This window comes from Haliotis asinina, chromosome 7, assembly GCF_037392515.1.
Source record: "Haliotis asinina isolate JCU_RB_2024 chromosome 7, JCU_Hal_asi_v2, whole genome shotgun sequence".
In the NCBI taxonomy this organism is placed as follows: Eukaryota; Metazoa; Mollusca; class Gastropoda; order Lepetellida; family Haliotidae; genus Haliotis; species Haliotis asinina.
In genome coordinates, this window is record NC_090286.1 from 14,297,147 (window position 1) to 14,319,016 (window position 21,870).

Below are 21,870 nucleotides of genomic sequence, written 5' to 3' on the forward strand. Positions count from 1 at the left end.
TGTGAAGTCAGGGGTTTGCAAAATGAAATTGAAATTGAACGTGTATTTAAAACTTTGCAAAAAAAATATCCTTAGAGTTCATCACAATGTCAGTAATATGTCTGTATATTCTGAACTAGGTCCTTTTCCTTTATATATTAATAGATATATGAGGGTTGTAAATACTAGTTGGTATGACAAGGTTCGTCAAGTTACCTACTTGAATTAAGCTATGAATTGTTGTTATCAGTGTGATAATGGCGTCAGATCTGGACGTTCATGTGAAAAATGTTCTGTGTACATATGGTATTGGATATGTTTGGTGTGGCCCTGGATGTGTCCATGCTAGTATGTTTTGTGGTCCTTTTAACGCTTAATTGATTTATTTAAACAAGAGTCATCAGAAGAAGACATATCCCCCCGGGCCCCTACATATTTGAAAGGACAAATCATCTGACAGGTACTCGATGTTTGTTTGACAATTTGAATTGATTCCGCGGAAATCATGAAAAATATAAATGCCATATATCTGTAAACAGCAAAAGGCACCACTTCAAGATCTGTCTCATATATCTGCCAAGATCTGTTGAAAGATACCAAATGGTTTTTCGAGTTCTGCTCCAGAAATGTAGCCCATCTCTCACTGTTGAGACCATGTCCGAAACGTTTCAGTGGAAACTGAGAAAATAATAAATCACAAAATTCTGAAAATAGCACAAGGCACAACCATAGGCTCAGTTTACTATATTTAGCAATTTTGGACTAAAAATATTGAAGGTTGTTGAGTTATGCTCCGGAAACAAAATGATTACGGAAAGACGGACGGACAGACAGACGAGCCGTCGACCGTTTTTGTGATTTTTTAACAAACCCATCTAAAGATAGTATTGCAATATTATGTAAATACGTAAAGTTATGCATGTGAGTACTGAAATGTTTTGTCCAGCCCCTTTTTTAGTAAATGTAGCATTATGTATATTCCAATTATGTACATTACTCATTGGCCTAACGAGTGTTGTTTTAAGCTGCAGTTCCTAAGGCCTGGGTTCGGTCTCACGAAGATACCGTAGCGCTATAACTGTCATAAGTCTGTGTCAGTAGTTGTGGCCCACGAAAGCTTTGTCACAATGCTAACATGCTTTGGAGCAAAAGAAAATCTGATTTGAACCCAGCTAAAATCGTCTTTCCCTCTCTATTATTTACCTATGGAAATAGTATGTTAACTTTCTAAGCACAACTCCATACATACAACCAGCACTAGACAATCCAAACACATGGTGATATGTACCTTATGAAAATTGTGCACCTGTACATATAATTCTCGCCAGATTAATACCTGTTTTGGAACGTGTACTCTCATTGACCATTTTATCTTTAGTGCAAGAGACCAGAAGTAGGATTGCGTTAACTAGTTAAGACCTTGAAAACACCTAACTGTGGCTTGATCAAAAAAGACGATTACTGATTACTGCTCCAGATCGTAGTACCGTAGAGTTTTACTGGGTCACTGCCGCAAAATGACAACAAAACTGGTATTTTAAAATTTATGCATTTTCATAAGGCAGTGATTCACTCTCTTGGATACCAGTCATTCAGCTGATTAGGCAGTGATTTACTCTTGGATACCAGTCATTCAGTTGATCAGGCAGTAATTACATATGCCGCATGTGTGCACTACCCAAATCTGCAACCTCTGACAGTGTGGACTGTCTAGTTCCCTTCAGACCTGTCAGGGCATCGTTTACGAGAATGCAAAAGTGAAAATCATAATTTGTTTTGTAATCATGAAACCTCAAAATAGTTTGACATGGGGCATGCAGCACGATCTTAAAGTGCTTTGGGTTCCTCATACTGGATGGCTCCAAATTTGCTGATGTGCTAATATTCTGTCTCTGAAACATCCCAGTTTCAGCTTCATCACTATTTGGCTGTAGATGTTCATGGCAGGAAACTTCGTTATGTGACTAAATAAACAGTAATGTCTACCATCATAATCAGCAGATACATGCTGTACATAAGCGTCCTGTAAACATGGTAAATAATGTGATCTCTTCCAGAGCAGTGTGTTCTTCCCTGTGTGTGTGGCCAAGGTAGTATATAAACTGGAGGAAATCGTATGTAATCAGTCACTTCTTTTTCTTTTTAGGTTTGTGTTCTTCGTTATTGTTGTTCTCCCTCTTCAGAGGTTTTGACACAAAACATTTCTCTATTGTATCAGGTGTGAGCACTTTCCCTACATGGTAGGTCCACAGTGCCAACTCGACTTTCTTTGGGGTCCAGCAAAACTCCTTATCTGCAATAACAGAATCCAAATACAAAAACATTTTTGCCCAAGACAGACATATATATCTTGGAAATGTACATGTTATGATAACAAATTCTCAAGTGATATATTTCCTGATATACTCTTAGTTACATGTAAAATCTACAGCCAAACTGCCAGGGAATGAAACGAGGGACAGAAGATCTAGAAGTAAGGCTGTATGATAAACTTGATAAGTGTTAATGGCTTTCCTATGGATGTGAATTGTCTAATTGTGAAACTGTCCTCCTGAGCTACAGAGCCCCTGAACAATGCTGTAAAATGCGACTTTATTCTGTAAATAACCTGAATGACACACTGCCTGGGGCCACAGACACTGTTTCAAACATCAAGCAAACACACCAGGTAGACTCTGAACTAAACTACACACTAAAACCTCAATATATAATGCTGAATAATAGGCTACACAAGGTGACTGCAATGCCAGGCTGCTGGAAGATAAGAAGACAAAGTCATCAATATCCCGCCTCAATGGCAAAATACCCTTCATGAATGCATCTACTAGTTATGACTATGTGAAATGTTTTGGTGTGCACATGACAAAGTGGAAGGTGAGTATTGACAGGTTTTGACCGTTTTATCTTTAGTGCAAGAGACCAGAAGCAGGATTGCGTTAACTAGTAAAGTTCTGCTCCAGGAAGTGGAAAAATTCAGTCGAAGCCAAACTTGTAGCCATGGAAACACAAAAATATTTACTTAGAATTCTCTAAATACCTAAAGGCACCAGTGCACTACTAGACATATCTATGTGCCAAGTTTGTTGAAGAAATAGTATACAATATTAAAGTTTGGGGCCATTTCCTCTGAGCAATCATATCGTTACGAATGTCGTAAATCTATGTTAAAGTATGGGAGTTACGAATGTCGTAAATCTATGTTAAAGTATGGGAGTTACGAATGTCGTAAATCTACGTTAAAGTATGGGAGTTACGAATGTCGTAAATCTACGTTAAAGTATGGGAGTTACGACTGTCGTAAATCTATGTTAAAGTATGGGAGTTACGAATGTCGTAAATCTATGTTAAAGTATGGGAGTTACGATCAGTGTAGCACCACAATCGTCTTGAAGAATGAGACCAGACTCCGGAAAAGGAAAAGGAGTATCACCAACAAAATCAGTTGAAGCTACACTTGTTGCCAAGGAAACACCCAAAACATTCTTTCCAGAATTTACAAACCTACCAAAAGGCACCAGTACACCACAAGACCTATCCAAGTGCAAAGTTTGGTGAAAAAGTAATGGCCGGTATTAAAGTTCTGCTCGAGAAAATATTAATATGCACCGACAGATGGATGGAGCACTTTTTAACAGCCTCACAAAACATGTTGTGTGGGATAATAAACAACTCTCTGAAGAGATGGTAAAATCAAACGATACAAAACGACTCCCTACTATGATTATCCAACAGTCACAGACTATGTCTTCTTCCAGGACAATAAATATGCATACCTTGTCCCTTCAGCTGTTTGCAGATTGCCTGTACTTGCTCCAAGAAGTCAAGGTAAGCATTGTGTGTGTACGTCAGGGGTGATGTCTGAAGGGCCAGCATACTCTCATCGGCCATGAAGGGGCTGTACTCGGGGCTCCCTGCAGCCAGTATGGCTGGAACAGAAACATCTAGGGTATAAACCAATGAGAATATGTCTACTTAACCAAGAATAAGTACTAGAGTACCTTTCATCGACAAAGGTGAAAGTATCAGGAATCTGTAGGTCACTATGTATTCTGGAATACCATAGAGATCAAAAGTTACATTCCTAGGTCAAGCACAAAGGACCTGATCCAAGATATATGCAGATTTGACTGAGCACAGGGTAATGATGACATGAAAGATTTGGTCACACTAAAATACAGAACAGAATCCTTTGAGAATGGATTTATTTTCACAGGGTCCACAGCATATTCAGTGCGAGAGAAAAGGTTACCGAATGGAGGTTACCATCAAGGCCATTAGTACAATAATACCAATTTTATTTATTGTGGTTTCTGTCACTCAGTCATGACATTTATGACATTTTGATGAAGTATATTGTGAAACATCACTACGAACCAGCCATGTTCCCAATCTGGTGTTCATCAATACAATGATACTGAGCATTGTTCTAGCCATTAGCATTGGATTTATCAGGCATTGCAGCAAGCTGAAAGTGACAACTCAGCCTTACATTATGTGATCAAGACCACATGGGATCCATATAATATACTAGTAACAGTCATGGCAAACAAACTTAATTCACAATCAGAAAAGGAATTCCTAACGCCTCTAAGATCATTATTTACTCTACAACTGATTCACCTGTGAAGGTCAAGGTTAGAATTGGTCTTCAGTAACCCATGCTTGTCGTAAGAGGTGAGTAACGAGATCGGGAAGTCAGTTTGCTGACTTGACTGGCACATGTCATCATATCCTATTTGCACAGACTGATGCTTATGCTGTTGATCACTGGATTGTGTGGTCCAGACTGGATTATTTGTTTAGCTGGAATAGCTGAGTGTTTAGCTGAGTGCTGCATATTACTAAACTCACACATTCTACAACTAAACCAGCTTGAGGTTGCCATACACACCTGAAGCTGTAGCTGGGCCCACCCCCTTCAGCTGGGACAAGGTCTTGATAGCACTAGACACATCTGGTAACACTTGAAATGCTTCCCTACTGGTGCCGATCACATCATCAGGTGTATTGGAGGACACCAGCTGCTGAAGGCGTGGTCGGAACTTACCTCTCTGAAAGACAGAACATCACTGGACCACTTGGCCAACAACACCTATGAGTGGAAATGAGTGACATGATCTGATTGATTGTGAACCATTGTTTATTTGCAACATAGCCTGGAAATCTCTTTGATAAATATCTACGACATAATTTGTCTGTGTCACAGCTTTAAGACATGGCAAAATGAGAGAGTAGTGTGGCAGATTACTTCAGTATCTTGCAAAGCAAAATGTCTTTACACTTTCATGAACATAACATGTTTTAAGACATAACAATAAATTTCAAGACATTCTATAGCACATACAAATCTGGAAACAATACAGCCAGGGAAAGATTGGATGCCTGGCATCACCAGGACATACAGCTGTTTGTCAATGTTTCGCTGCATCACTTGTCCAGTAAACACAGTTGTTTATATCAGCAATTACATTATGGGATTGTACAAGGGTGAGAATGTTGTCACACTAATAACTGGCCATAGCAAGTGAAACTGCAGTATCCCAGACAAGCTCAGATCTGGCAACCTGATCTTGGAGTGCTGGTCCAGTAAAGAATTGAGATTTATCTGTTGAAAACAACTCCGATGGATGACTGATGACTCAGAACTAGATAGGATTCCACAGTATGAATGGGCACCTAATGCAAACTCCAAGGGAGATCTAATTGATTCTGCCATATATATTTCATTGATGAGAAACAACTGGGTAGACCTTCACTTTCAGGATGTATGGAGGTAGAACAGATACAGCATGTATCAGAACATCTGAGCCTGGTTAAGACATTGCTGATGGAACTAAGGATGAGCTGCGTCCAAATCCAAACTGGTTCACTATTGCAGGCACAGTACAAGGGTTACAAGCAGGTCTCCATGTGAGGATATGAAAGTTACTTTCAACAGGTGCCTCCTAAGGTAATAACCTGTTGCACCAAACAAAAAACAGGTTGCACCTGTTACTCAATACATTATATATAACACCTGCATTTCTGTATTGGTTTACATCATTATAAAAAAATATTGTGGGTCTGATTAGTTGATTTTATCTTAGTATTCATAGAATTTCATGAGGTAAACAGTATAAGTCATTCAGTTACTGATCCAAGCCGATTGTGTTTTCTAACTGAGGCCAGGGTACTTTGAACAGCAAAAAATTAGCACACATATGATGCAAGTTGATATACTTCGAAGTGTTTTAATCAAGCAATATGTCTGAGCCAAAAACATGAATTCATGGAGTCTTAAGATAGATTCAATAAACACCTGGTAAGAGCTTGTGAAATGTAAATTATTAGAAATATGATCAATAATGTCTGTCATAATTCTCCCATTCAAATTGACACTAGGCAACATAAGACAAGAAAATGTCCATCATTGTTTCCCTACCAACTTATCATTGTCATGGAAGGGGATGTTACCAGCAGCAAAATAAATAAATTTCAGTTTACCAATAACTTCCACTTCATCAGCTTCACCAGTTCATCATGTGTGATGTGTTTGTCATCTCTGTCAGCTATAGAAGTTGGGAGAACAGTCTGGTACCTGGAAACAAACATACAACAAGGTCAGGTGGTTCAATCCCCCATGACACTGTTTCCCACAGTCAGTAAGGCCTTGCTTTGTGGTCTTATAATCATGACTACTTATATGATATACTTAACACATGTTTAATTACAACTGAAAATACCTACACTAAATCTGGATAGACAAAAAATATTATGTTCAAAGAAATGACACAGTGTGTCTTAACTTGTCAATTTTATTAAATGTCCAGTTTATTTCAAAAACATACATCAACATTCTATATGTGTGTGTGTGTTTACACTGTATCAATAAAGGTGCATTATTAAAATATCAGTATCAGTGCTTGACATAATTTGAAAATGGTTATGTGACTTTTGTTCACAAAGAATGATAATTCAGATTTTTTCTGCCATCACCATCAGTATAAAAGAACATGCACACATAAATTTCTGACTAAATAAATCTTGTAAAATTTGTTTTTCAAGCCGTTTTTTCCAGAAGCCCTAAAAGTTTCATTTCTAGCTATATTCAAAGCTAGTATAGACTTGGGGGTGGAATTGTGTATACATGTATATCAGTTTTGAGCTTTAGAAATATTACTATGCATTTGTTTTGTGAACATTATATAATTATAAGATGTGTAAAGTATACAACATTATGAATAGATAACAAATTCTTAACAATATTTCTTTAAAAGAGAGTCAAGAATGCATAATTTACAGACTGGAGTAAAAATATTGCAGTAAGCAGAAACATAGTGGTAGCATGAACATCTGGTGACAACTAGCATCATATTACATGTACTTTAATTAAGAAGGTAAGTAATTTACCCTGATTTTTTTGTAATCTCAAACCACAGATCAGTATTAAAGGTATACAACATATGCTCCACAAAAAGTCAGTTATCCACAGTTATCCCAATTATCAATACTTAGTATCAAAGAGTTCATATCATGATCCATATAAATTAATTATGATACTTAAATATTGAATATTGCGGTGGTCCTTCACTTTTTTGTTAAGTATATACTACATATCAAATAAATATGATAAATGTGTTCTGAATCAATTCGTCATTTCATGTATAAAAGTAAATTTAAGAAGTGAGTGAGTGGGTTTAGTTTTATGCCGCTTATAGCAATACTCCAGCAATATCACAGTGGGGGACACCAGAAATGGGCTTCACACCATTCACTATTATATCCATTGAACCTGCACCTCAAGTGTGTGAAGCAAATGCCATAACCACCAGGCTACCCCACTGTCTTGCCATAACAACTAGGCTAGGCTACCCTACTTCCTTGCAATAACAAGGCTACCCCACCATCTTGTCATAACCATGAGGCTACCCCACTCTCGTGCCATAACCACTAGGCTACTCCACTACCTTGCCATAACCACCAGGCTACTCCACTGCCTTGCCATAACCACAAGGCTACTCCACTCCCTTGCCATAACCACCAGGCTACTCCACTACCTTGCCATAACCACTAGGCTACTCCACTGCCTTGCCATAACCACCAGGCTACTCCACTACCTTGCCATAACCACCAGGCTACTCCACTGCCTTGCCATAACCACAAGGCTACTCCACTGCCTTGCCATAACCACCAGGCTACTCCACTACCTTGCCATAACCACCAGGCTACCCCTCTGCCTTTCCATAACCACTAAGCTACTCCTCTGCCTTGCCATAACCACCAGGCTACTCCACTACCTTGCCAAAACCACGAGGCTACTCCACTACCTTGCATTAACCACCAGGCTACTCCACTACCTTGCCATAACCACCAGGCTACCCCTCTGCCTTGCCATAACCACTAAGCTACTCCTCTGCCTTGCCATAACCACCAGGCTACTCCACTACCTTGCCAAAACCACGAGGCTACTCCACTACCTTGCATTAACCACCAGGCTACTCCACTACCTTGCCATAACCACCAGGCTACTCCACTACCTTGCCGTAACCACAAGGCTACTCCACTCCCTTGCCATAACATAACCATGAGGCTACTCCACTACCTTGCCATAACCACCAGGCTACTCCACTACCTTGCCGTAACCACCAGGCTACTCCACTGCCTTGCCATAACCATGAGGCTACACCACTACCTTGCCATAACCACTAGGCTACATCAGTGCTTTGATTTCAGAAGATAACATTGTACTTCAGATGGCATCTGCTTTACTATCCTGCACCCATGTGACAACTTGCCATTGAAACAATAACACTATATAAAAGTGAACACATCTATTTTCCTTTACACTGACATAACTAAGGGCTCCTGAACACTAAACAGAGGAGAGAGGTTATCTGGTACAAAACTGGGACTTTTAAAAAGTTCATTTTTAAAGTTTATTTCTTTGATGGGTGACAATACTGACATGTAGTCAGCAACTTTCAATCTGCACCTATACCTAAGTTAGATATTATTAAGTAAAACAAACAAAGCATTGACATTTGCATAATTTTCATTATGAACCATTCTTGTTGACATATTGTCAAATTAAATTACAAACCATAAATTGTCATGACATTTACACGGTCAACTGACAACTAACTATTGACACTAAATTTCTCATTGGATTTCGAATATTACAAGACATGGCTTTAAAATTCTCTGCCACATTTACAAACTAGAATGATTTGGAAATGTTTTGTCAAAACCTTGCACGTGTCATATACCATTGCAGTCTGTTATAGGTCCATTTACTGCAGGTGGCGGAACAATATACGAGATGGGTTGAGCTGAGTTGGGCTTTATGTCACATCTGCATTATTCCAGCTGTTATAGTGACAAGACCAAGTTTGCATTCATTACCAATTTAAGTCCATGGTCGAAAAGAGTTTTGTTTGGAAAACATATATTTTCATTTCACTGCCATGTAAAGACAGAAAATGTCATAGCAACGAAACACACGTAAGAAGTCAATTTGTCTTTCTCTTTACAAACCAAATAATATACCAAATAATGGCAGCATATCTACGAACAGGGCAACTGCTATCCCACATTGTAAAAATCTTGAATCAATGTTTTTATTTTCAATTACTCTTCACTATACAGAGCACTTGTTAGACAACTGAAGTAACACAAATTAGACAATTTACTACTGACCACTGCTAAACAGCATCTTTAGTGAGTTATCAGTACAACCAACCATTGATCCAAGTCCTGCAACTCTTTGCCCTTGTCTTTCTTCATTCGACCAGCTTTAGCTGCGAAAACCTCACCATATATGGATAATACTTTTTGCCAGTGGTTGACATTGGGTTGAGACACAAAAGTGTCCATGTCCTGTAACTACAACAATGTATGGCGAAGTCACGATGCAGCAACCCCTCGGCTGACGAGATGCGCTATATTGTTCACTATTAGTAACATCAAAATATAGCGCGAAATAGAGCGCTTTCTCTCGGTAACAGGTCAGAAGAGCATGTTGTCGAATGCGTTACTGTGTTGAGTTCAAAACGGCCAGGTCCTTGTTGGCTCGACTGTGACCTAAGAAGATTCGAATTTTGTCACTGTTCAGAATGTACGGTTGGAGGGGGTGGGGGTGCCTGTGTGTGTGATTATTTGTATGTACATCCAAGCTTAATTGATAACTCACCCTATCCCCACACCCCCAGAACAAAAGGTGTGACACCCGCTTATTAAAATTCCCTCTCCCTCTCTCACTACACAGTACATATTATATGATGATCATGGCATTAATATGCAACATGTGTCTTATTTGGGAGTACACTTTCTTAGTAACGTTCCAATAAGTACAAATTCTAGTACTTTTTTGGTTGAGTCCCATACGGAATTCATACGGGCTTCGAACCCGCACCCTCAGAGGCAGGCACCTAATCGCCAGCACACAAACCCGCTTCACCACCGGGACTTCCAGTGGAAGTCGGACAACCGGTAGTCTCGACTGCTACTTGTGTAGTCATGTCATTAATGTGTCGAGTCATCATATTTTGTCCCTTGATCGGGGTTTCTTGGGAATCAGGGAACACAAGAAAGGTAGGCATATGGAGAGGTGAAGATGGATATATATTATGTGTAAATTAGCTGAACAATCTTATTTGAAATTATTTTGTGCATTCTTTTTCTAAACCGTGTATCAACATCCATTGTGTGGGTTCCGAGGCTGGTTGTTCCTGCAGTGCCCCGTGCTTCTTACCAAATACATCGATGAAGTAGTTGATTTCACGTAGATACCTCCTCCAGGCATGGACCGTTGGTCGTGGTTCTAACCACTGGTTCGTCCAGACTAAAGTATGTATAGATTGTCGTGGTTCTAACCACTGGCTCGTTCAAACTAAAGTATGTATAGATTGTCGTGGTTTTAACAACTGGCTCGTCCAGACTAAAGTATGTATAGATTGTCGTGGTTCTAACCACTGGCTCGTTCAAACTAAAGTATGTATAGATTGTCGTGGTTCTAACCACTGGCTCGTCCAGACTAAAGTATGTATAGATTGTCGTGGTGCGTAGAGACTGATCGTTGCTGACTGCGGCGTTAAACAACATGTACTCACGACTGAGCTGGATGACATTCTGCAGACACGTGACATACATAGTAATTGTGATAGTAACTATAATTCCATTTTAAACTGAAAGGGAGACCCGCTTTGACGGGAGGTTAGAACCTAAGGATGTAGACTTTCCTCGATATCTCCAGGGTAGACATTCCCTTGAGTCTCCACTATACCCTGGATGCATCAACGGCGCGATGATATTATTACCGATTTAAGCCCAAATGCACTCTCCCATAGCGTTAACGTTACAAGTCCGTTTTGATATAACATTTAGGGGAATGCGGTTTTGTATTGTTCAAAACGCTTATAAGCTTTGTATCGATGGTATCCATACGTCTGGCCAGGCTGGACCTATATATGTGTTCACAGGAACTACAGAGTACATAGACTTACATGTTAGTTTAGTGTAGCATACATATTTTCATGAAGTGAGTTCGGGATGGATCTTTGTTAAATTTGACAGGGAAATTTGAAATCATTATTCGGTTCAATTCTCCTACAACTTTTTAACTAATGACATCCCATTTATCAACTTACGTATGGTTCCACGATGTACAATGTCATAGGCCGCCATCTTAAAGGAGTTCATGGCAGTACTCTACACATGTTGGTTAAATTGTTGCCATTCGATAAACGAACAACGGAAACTTTCAGAAATTGTGATTATAGATGAGATGATTCGTCACAAATGACCACAACATGACTTTGATCTTACGAAAATTAAATTGAAAATAATGATTTATGCTACACTAAATTACCATGTATAAGTCTATGGAAATTCTGTCAAAAGTCCGAATATAGCCTTTCTGCACGACCTCACCAGAATTAAACCAGAATGAAGACGAAAAACGAAGTCAAAACTTAGTTTGGGCAAGATAAAGTCACAACAATGGCTAGATTGAAAGACAGTTGCATTGCCTTGGACGTATTGAAGTAAGGACAAGCAGTACCAAGGGGATGACCGACTATGGTTATCAATGTGTCAGAGGCACAGATTGGGTAATAAGTCAATATACAATGAAATGCTGGTGATCCACATCAAATAAATACCTACAGTCAGGTTAAACGCATCGTATGTGTAGCCTTTGGAATTAAACGTGTCCTGAATACCAGCCTATGTGACTGTGACACGTCTAGCTTGTTACGACGTGTCCGGCATATCAACCTTTAGTACAGGACAGATGATAGCAACGTGGCATAGCATAATCCCCAACCCTTTACTGATGTCAACAACTACGTATACACTCTGTCGCACCAGTTATACGTGTAAGAATAGTTACAAAATAGGTTTATTGTATCCTCACTCACACGCTCCCAAGTTTCAGTGACTTAGGACAACAAAGGTATTGAGTGAGTGAGTGAGTTTAGTTTTACGCCGCACTCAGCAATATTACAGCTATATGGCGGCGGTCTGTAAATAATCGAGTCTGGACCAGACAATCCAGTGATCAACAACATGAGCATCGATCTGCGCAATTGGGAACCGATGACATGTGTCAACCAAGTCAGCGAGCCTGACCACCCGATCCCGTTAGTCGCCTCTTACGACAAGCTGAGTCGCCTTTTATGGCAAGCATGGGTTGCTGAAGGCCTATTCTACCCCGGGACCTTCATGGGTCACAAAGGTATTGAGCCCAAACCGTGCGTAGAGAATATACCATGAATAAAGCAAGCGTAAAAATAATAACAAAGACACTTGGTGATAATAATGACATGATGATGAGTTTTGCTTTAATGCATACAGAAGTAAGTGCTTCAAGATAACGTAAGATCTGAATACAAATTCACGAATCTCCAGCAAACATTCATCTACAATGAAACAGTAGGATGATAAAGTTTCCTCATAGCATTTAATATGCATCTGTTTGTGCATCTGTTACACATTTCAGGTCACGACCACGAGCGATTTGGTAACTTGCCTGTTAATTATTACGATATATGATTATAATCTGAATATTTCAAAACCTCTTGAGCCTATTTCGTGCTGAACCATTGTATGCAGTTTCGGTCTTTTTCACATTTGATCTCACGTATTCGCATAATGATTATTGTGGTAAGCTGTCCCAGTTAAGGCTCGTCCAGCTGACGCAGCCTTTTCTTTTGCCATGCGGATGTAATCAAGCTGTTCAGAAGTTCAGAAATGTCTCAAACGTATCACTGGAACCAGCTTCTCATAAGTATGGAGTCTAGTCCTTTGGTCCAACATCAAATATATATCATCTTGTGATTCGGCTCGTAGCAAGACGTCGTCCGCACAAATGAATAAACCAAGAAATACGCATGTCAATCCTACAGGGATCATTCACAGCACATGGTCAGTACATAGTTCAGATGGTATCAGTCTTTGACGCAATAACCGCTGAATGGCTACGAACTGTTATCAACCATCCTTGATCACAAAGAGAAGGGGAGATAATTCATCGCGTCTTCGTCAAGCGTGTCCACACAAACACGCACATACACACGTGCTATTGCAACAGGCAGTATATAGTCAGTACCATCCATACCCAGTGAGGTGAGGCCATCGTCACACATCCTGCAATCAAGAAGAGAAACTGTTAAAGTAGTTTCACAGAGATAACAATACGTTTTACCCCAAACATGAAGGCTTTTGTATACATTATACTTTATCAAGTAATATATCGGTACCTCTCCCACATACTGTTTCCTTAAATTTGGTCAGAATATTTCGCTACCACCTCTAATGCAAGGTTCATTTTCTGTGTCTTATGGAAGTCACATTTTGGAAGTGGACTGACTGATTTTGAAAGAAATTTAAATAATCATACACATACAGATTGTACACCCCAATTTCAGGTGAAATAGAAAGAAACAAAAGTACAGCTTATAACAGTTGCTTCCGTGTCAGGTTTTCAACAATTCTCTTCCGAAGGTAAATTATGTATGAAAATAGTTATCATGTATAGTTCATCAAGGGAAAGGTATTAAGTTCACATACCGTGTGATGTTACATCTTGTTTGACATGTGTCTGAAGAATGACATGTGTCTCCTTCCTTTTGTTGCATAATCCCGAATTCTTTTCACATGTCAAACAATCATCTGTGCATTTCTCAGTGCACTTGTAACCATGGTAACCATTCCTACATTCCTGGCAGCTGCCATCTGTGTTGCATGTCTCGCCTGCGCATGCGCTGCTGCATCTCGTCAAGCAGTCCACTCCAGTCCATCCTCTAACGCATCCTTTGGTACATCGGATGGATGATAACAATTTATTGTAAGTACATGCATTGTCAGCACAGTTTGTACAAGAAAGGTCACACTTTTCTCCAATGAACCCAGGCTTGCAAAAATCACAGTGTCCCCGGAAAAAGTTACACCTATTGTCAAGACAGTTTTCTGGACATGGTTCATCACACAACTGGCCGAACCATCCATCGATGCAGCCAAGAAGACATGTTCCTACATCCTGTAGGCATCCAGACTTCTCACACTTGCCGCTGCATTGTTTCTGACACTGATGCCCCCACCGACCAGGAGCACACCCCTCCAGACACCTCCCTGTGTGTCGGTCACAGTACCTGTTGCCATCGGAACTTACATGGCATCCACGTGGACATGGCACATTACAATCATTTGAGTGATATCCGGGTTGGCACTGGACACATCGTCCATCTTCTTTAACACATTTGCCGTACCAGCACCCTTGACATTCCTCTGTACATTCAGTGCCGTACCACCCGTACACACACTCCGTACACACACTCCGTACACACGCCGTAGTCGCAACTAATGCAGTTGGCTCCACAACGTTGTGAGTGGGATAAACCTATCACTAAAATAGAACTGAATGTGTGATAGTAGCTGAAGAATCATTGATAAGAGTCGATGTTGTACCACAGACGTAGACTGTGTTCAGTACTGATAGATCGTAGCATTCATATAACCAAAGACACACTAGTACTTCACAATAGTACGGAATATAGTTGGCTTCAATCGGAATTACCCTCTGCCTACCCTCTCTTTCACTCCCCCAAAACCGCCCCATTTATTAATTGTGAAGTCTGATGGTGTATCACCGTGCATACTCGATCCACTCTATAATTCATAAGCTGTGATCATACGTTGCCTCTGACTTTGTTTTTAAAACTAAACATGTCACGCTTCACTAAAATTGTAAATAAGTAATACGTACCACAAAACAAGCCAAAGATGATCCCTGAAACAGAAATTATATATTCAAACTATACAGAAATAAATCGCTTTTCTACGTCGAGGCCATGTATGTATGTATGTATGTATGTATGTATGTATGTATGTATGTATGTATGTATGTATGTATGTATGTATGTATGTATGTATGTAAGTATGTAAGTATGTATGTATGTATGTATGTATGTATGTATGTATGTATGTATATATGTATGTATGAGTGTGTGTGTGTATGTGTATGTATGTATAATACATATATGTACGTATGTATACAGGTATGTACGTATGTATACAGGTATGTACGTATGTATACAGGTATGTACGTATGTAGATATTATTTATTTATGTAGGTAAGCATTTAGATATGTCTTTCTATAGGCATGAAGGTATGTAGGTATAGGCATGTATCAGAGTCATATTTCATAAAGACTAAGATAATAAGATTAATTTAGACATCTGTATTGAACAAATCTGTTTGCTTTACTTACATGTAGTCTGAATCGCTTTCGCCATTAGTGGTCACATAGATGTTGTATTTCCACTGAAAGAATTCCCCATAAGAGACTTTGACAAGAAATAATCTGTGTTATCTAGAGGCCCTGTTACGCGTCCGATCAGAACCACCGAACATATACTCTATTTGAAGTAGGTCAACTCTATGAGACAACACCTATATATAGAGACATGTATGTTCGGTATGTACGCAATACATGATAGTGTACCTCTCACTCCCACCCCTTAAACGTTATACAACACCAAAACAGATTGGGTGAACAGTCACTACGCAGTATGTTGTCATTCACTGAACAAGTATGACTTGATTCAGGTACAAGATACGTGTGCTGTGACAGGGACACGAGTGACTCAGCTAAAGTTCATTACGTAATACGGGTGCTACAAGGTGTGTTTGTTTCTATTTCCCTGAGAATAAACTTTTGCTGACCACACACACACAAAGAGGATATTCACTGCGCAATACGCTTGAAACTGTCTGCAATCACACACAGATGACGTTTTGGAAAGAAAAAGTACGTTATCGTTTCTGCCGAAGTTACTTGACTTCAGTATTCTCAAAATCACCTATGCGCTTCTTTTCATAAAAGTGTGTCAAGAGTGGAATTCACGTAAAGTCATGTGTGTGTATAGCTTCCATGCACGAGGTGGCCTGAAACACACACTATCATTCAACATTCACAGACGTATCAAGTGTTATGTATTCAAGCAGTCTGACTCTTTTTGAAGACTACAATAGTTATGATAGAAAGAAGAAATTACAAAAAGACTTATACGTAACGTTAAAGAATGCGCAAGCACTGATCAGCTATGGAACAAGACACCTTTTCCCCTACAGGGTAGCGTTTATTGAACTGAACGTCCACACCGATACCATCCACATTGCCTATTCAGCTCCTACAACGGATAATCACTGGGTTATTATAGCCTAACACTACATTACCTGGGACGCCGTATGTTCACTAATACGTACCAGTATATGTCTATACCTTCCTGGCGAAATCTTACCTGTGTGTGTAGGGACGACCACGAGTAGAATAATTCCGCTTGTAGGAAACGCCCTGGCTTGAGCTGGAACTCCGCTCAACCCATTTCTGTCTGTGCGGGCAACCCACTTCATTAGTGCTTCATTAGTATTTGTTTATCATGTACTGTAGTTAACTAAAGAAGTTGACTCAACTATTCCTTCGTCTTTGTTATTGTTCGTCTGAATCCTGAGGTAGTTTCCCTGTCGACACATACACGCGGTGACAATACTATCGATGCCTTAACCTTAACTGAAGCAGACATTTGTCTTTTGTTAGCATTACCAAGGAAGTAGAGCCAGCAGCAGTTGCAGTAAAAGACTATTTAACTGCTCTGTTTAATCCTCTCAATGCTGCCGTCGAAACCATTCGACAGGAGTGCAGGATAATGAATCTCCAAATAAAACTTGCAATAATTATTCAGCGAGTCGGACTTACGTGTCATATGAATTATGTATGGAATGCACTAATTCTCAGCTTTATAAATATATAATCTCCAATGCGTTTAAATACCTTAAAATGAAATGCCTGCAAATTAAACATGTGATCGCCAAATTTCTAAGCACGCAGTCGAAAATAACGGCCATTGTTGACTTCAGGCACACCACGTCGAGTGGTACCCAACCTAATATTTTCTTCATAATGAAATATTTTTTGATAGTTTAATCAATATTCTTGTTCTTTGACGAAGAGAAAGCTCACAAGTTTCCCATTTTCTAGGAATTGGTAACTTTCGGCTTAAATGATTATAGACAAAACCAAGCTCAATATGTTACATCATCGATTGGACGAACAGGAACGATCATGGCAACGGTGGCAAGCAAACAAGTCCACATGCATCGTGATGCCGAAGAAAATGTGCCATCCTTTTGATATATCCAACTGTTTTATCTGGAATTAGTTACATGGTGTGAATAGGTAAATGTTATTGTCTCTGCACAGAAATTACCATATTTAGCTAGTTTATTTTGATTTTGTTTGATAAACCTACCAACTTTCACAATGTTGACAGTCGTAGGTGACTTGAAAGGGCGCGGTTTTTCTAAGTGACAAGACACGAAGGATGTTTGAAAATACGCGTTCATAAGCAGAATCTGAACTCTTATTGAAAGAAAACGACTCAATACCTATATAATGCAAATCATGAAACAATATCACAATATTTGTAATTGTACCCACCCTTGATGAAACCGGAGGCGCGTACACGTCATGGCACTCGTGGAGGTAAAATATAAACGAGTTGGAAAAGGACCATTGATACATTTTCTAAATTGATTCAAATTCCCGTAAGATCCATACTATACACCAGAATTACCTTTCAGTCATCCTCAGTCATTTACTGTTAGTTGTGTTCAATAGCAGTTGTCATTTGTTGCTTGTGTTGTAGTATTTTTTCTCAAGTTAGCCGTCGATGTGTTGATCTTTAGTTTAGCAAATCCGAAGTCGATGATTTTCGCGGTCGATTGTTTGCATGTATAAATTGTCAGTGTGTCGTAACAATAACATTACATTGTTCTGTGTATATCGTCACAAGAAGTACAATTGTGATGATTGAAGATGTCATGAATGAAATCGTTTTTCCTTTCGCAGAAACGAACGAAACCAGAGCTAGTGTGAGAATGTAACGTAAATGGATTCATAAAAATCAATGACTGCTGAGAAAACAAATGTCATCGTCTTTGAGAATCAGTATTTATTTTAGACATTAAAACAGCTAAACATCACATCTTGGTTCAAGAATTCGGAGCAAAATTGAAATTATTCTGTTACTCCAAAAAAGCAGAGCTTTCGGAGTTAATTCTACCTACTGTACAGCAGGTAATGTTTCAGATCAAATTGTTCGACGCGTGTGCATATTTGTATAAAAAATCATGTCAGGTGCCTCAGTCCGTGGCTCCATACAGCTTTTAGTTATTGCACTAGTGCAACCTAAACTGCAAAACGTACCTCATAATCATGGCCATACTTTTTACCTACTTGCACACTGTCTATGTTCATAGTTTACTGTTAAAACAGGCTTCATCTGGGAAACAGACTGATGATCCAAACTCTTGGAGCAATGATTACGCTGACAGTGATTTAAAGATAGACTCTTTTTTTTCCTTGTGATGCAATTTCATTAAGAAATATGAAATTATCATACCAGACCTAGAATAATGTTGTTGTAGTGTTGTTGTGTATGGAATGTCAAAACTATAAGTGACAGAATGATAATTAATTGTTGACCAGGAGGTCCAACCTGTGTTAATCTGTTGCATCAAAGTAATCATGTAAGGTGGCACCAGGGACAAGTAGATTTCTTTTTCCTAATACTGAGCTCTGCTGTGAGTGGTTTTTGTCGTCCAGTTTGGAGCTATTTCATTAAGATTTCAATTTGGATTTTTTCATTCTGCTATTTTCATGACACGATACGTTTAAACAAATGTAATTTTGCCATTTAAGCAAGACCTGGGATGATATCGAAAATATTATTTGTTTACGACGAACGTTTTCGATTATTTTTTCAGAATTAATTTTTCATTAAACACATTTATCACTTATTCATGACATATAACATACATTGATGCTTTTAAATAAACAAATAAACAAAATTCTAAGCGTACAATCGCGATTCAAAAGTGGAATATTTTGTACTTGGGCTTACTTACCCCGAAACGAAGCGCTCGGGAGACCGAACCCAGTCATAGCGGGTGGATGTGCGCACAAGTGTATCGACGGCTTCTGATTGGCTGTTTCATTTGCTGATATGCTGAGGGTTCATTGTGTGTACAGACAGATGATCTGTTTGGTGGGCATTTTAGAAGTATAGCCAGTCACAAGAAAGTAAGATTCTTTATGGATAACAACTTCTTTCGTCGTTTCAGTATGGATTCATAGACTGTTGTCAAACAAAATCATATACACTAAAAGAAGTCGTTATCAATGAAGAATGTATATAGAGATGTTGGGTTTGGAAAATACATGTCCTCTGAATTTGCGCTCGATCCAATAAAAAATCATGTCAGTAGAGATAGTAAACTCCTGCGTGACTGGAATCTGTCATCCGTCAAAGTACAAAGCAGGACTTGAAAATGACAAGAGTTTGCACCAGTTTCCGTCAGATTCAGTCATCCGAAAAAATGAGTGTAGTTTGTTTGTTACCCACAGACATAAATACATGTCGTATGTATCACACGTGCCTAATTACAAAATGTGGCAGACACGGGACTCGGGTGTACGAGTCATAAATCAACTTATTTTCTTTATGTCGTATAGTCTGATAGGTGTTAAGTTCAAATTGCACGTGGTCAATGATTGAAGCTGTGTATTGCATGTTGTCTTTAGCAGACAGGCAGACAGATATATGGGTGTGAATAAACCAGACACTCAGCTTTCTCTGTGACAGAAACTGCTTACTACAATCAACAAGTTGTTTTACGTAACGAGTAGATTATTTACTTGTTTGTGTACACAACCAAGATTAGACTACTGCTCAAGACCACAGACGCTGGGCATACATACTGTTTCAAGCTCCGCGAACCTATTCACTGCGCATGCGTTATGGGCGCAGCGCATCACAGCTGTTGAAACCAGTTTTCCCCCCGCGAACCTATTCACTTTTTCAGTTGTTCCTTACTTAGTGACACACCGACTGTTTGAAATCACCCACCCTCCTACTGATCAACGCCTAATGCTGAAATTTATTCAGCAGGCTAAAGGTGAAAGAATCACTTGTACATACATCTTAACAGCTCTACTTTTACACTATGGTGTCAGTCTAGGGTTATAAATAGGGCATTATGATACACTAGGACGGTCATGGGTCAGGTATGACGCTAGACCAGGACACACATGTAATGGATATAGAATGGCGTTTCATCATTAGAGTCATGGTTTGAGTACAGTTTGCACCAGGACAGCCAGTCCATAGTATGATGCATGATACCTCAACATGGCAGCCGCTGTGCATGATTATAACTGTATAGGATACCCGGGCGATGGTACTGGCGAGTGTCTACACCCAATCAGACAGTGTTTGGTTTAGTTATGATGGGGCAACGAGGCCATGGCATGTAGCGGTGCTACACCTCAACAGACTGGAATGAGCCGATGTAGGTCAGATCTAGTCAAAGAATGGTTAACCCACACGAAAGTCAGATACAGTCCATGTAGGTAAACCCACCTCGACTCATCAGTGCCAGTGTGTTCATCCCTGTGTACTCAAATATGCGTTGTGTTTAACAAATACGTGTCTACCTATTGCAAGGCTACGTCTACCATACACCAGAAGCCGAGAGAAACACCAACCTTGATTTGAGTTTACAATCCTCTTAATTGTTTGCCTGCATGTGAGTTAACGTTTCGAGCAATTCTCGTTCGATCTCTCAGATTCTCGACCCATGTAGATCCGGGTTTAGAATGCTTGTCGTAACAGGCGACTAACGGGATGGGGTGGTCAGGCTCGCTTACTTGGCTGACGCATGTCATTGTATCCTACTTGCGTGGGTCGATGCTCATGCTGTTGACCACTGGATTGTCTAGTCCAGACTCGATCATTTACAGACCACCGTCATATAGCCTGAATATTGCTGACTGCGGCAAAAAAAATTAAACTCCCCCACTCACTTAGTCTCAATCACACGATTTCGTTGACTGACTCAAGTCACCCGAACGTGTTAGAAATGCTTACGATATCTTCGATATGCGCTGTAATAGTTACTAAGCCGATCGTATGTACGTGTCTGCGTTTGAACATACTTTTACTTTTTGCAAGAACGTGCAGATGTAGTCGCTGAAACAACAGTCTACATACAAGAAGCTGTAAAGACACCCAAGTCTTTCTGTCACTGCAACAGCTCACCACATGGATCCAGTCTCACATCACCACATAGATCCACTCTCACATCACACAGGTCCACTCTCACACAGATCCACTCTCACATCACACAGATCCACTCTAACATCACACAGATCCACTCTCACATCACACAGATCCACTCTCACACAGGTCCACTCTCACATCACACAGATCCACTCTCACACAGATCCACTCTCACATAGATCCACTCTCACATCACACAGATCTAGTCTCACACAGATCCACTCTCACATCACA

The 21,870-nt window shown here is 39.7% G+C and overlaps 2 protein-coding genes across 3 annotated transcripts; both read right to left on the reverse strand.

Annotated features, from left to right (window-relative positions):
• Window positions 1-1,460: 1,460 nt before the first annotated feature.
• Window positions 1,461-15,990, reverse strand: LOC137291458 (uncharacterized). Of its 2 annotated transcripts, XM_067822808.1 has the most exons (6): window positions 15,726-15,990; window positions 15,221-15,244; window positions 6,463-6,556; window positions 4,871-5,030; window positions 3,753-3,905; window positions 1,510-2,272 (listed from the first exon to the last, which is right to left on the reverse strand). In XM_067822808.1, coding segments are annotated over exons 1-6 (600 nt in total). In that variant the 5' UTR covers window positions 15,728-15,990; the 3' UTR covers window positions 1,510-2,105. The 2 variants fall into 2 exon arrangements, with proteins under 2 accessions (XP_067678908.1, XP_067678909.1); XM_067822807.1 differs by lacking the exons at window positions 15,221-15,244; window positions 15,726-15,990 and adding an exon at window positions 9,698-9,985 and having other exon boundaries at window positions 1,461-2,272.
• Window positions 12,767-15,111, reverse strand: LOC137291082 (scavenger receptor class F member 1-like). Its single transcript, XM_067822367.1, has 3 exons — window positions 15,043-15,111; window positions 14,026-14,854; window positions 12,767-13,602 (listed from the first exon to the last, which is right to left on the reverse strand). The coding sequence occupies exons 1-3, from the start codon at window positions 15,109-15,111 to the stop codon at window positions 13,535-13,537; spliced, it is 966 nt and encodes a 321-aa protein (XP_067678468.1). The 3' UTR covers window positions 12,767-13,534.
• Window positions 15,991-21,870: the final 5,880 nt, after the last annotated feature.

Excerpts from the sequence above, each read along its gene's own strand:
- LOC137291082 (XM_067822367.1), bottom strand. The coding sequence starts at position 15,111 with ATGCACGGTGATACACCATCAGACTTCACAATTAATAAATGGGGCGGT. Across the intron at positions 14,855-15,042 it reads TTGGGGGAGTGAAAGAGAGG|GTTTATCCCACTCACAACGT; the intron begins GTAGGCAGAGGG and ends TTTTAGTGATAG. Across the intron at positions 13,603-14,025 it reads ACAAGATGTAACATCACACG|GATGTGTGACGATGGCCTCA; the intron begins GTATGTGAACTT and ends TCTTGATTGCAG.
- LOC137291458 (XM_067822807.1), bottom strand. The coding sequence starts at position 9,831 with ATGGACACTTTTGTGTCTCAACCCAATGTCAACCACTGGCAAAAAGTA. Across the intron at positions 6,557-9,697 it reads TTGCAGGACTTGGATCAATG|GTACCAGACTGTTCTCCCAA; the intron begins GTTGGTTGTACT and ends GTTTGTTTCCAG. Across the intron at positions 5,031-6,462 it reads TGATGAAGTGGAAGTTATTG|AGAGGTAAGTTCCGACCACG; the intron begins GTAAACTGAAAT and ends TCTGTCTTTCAG.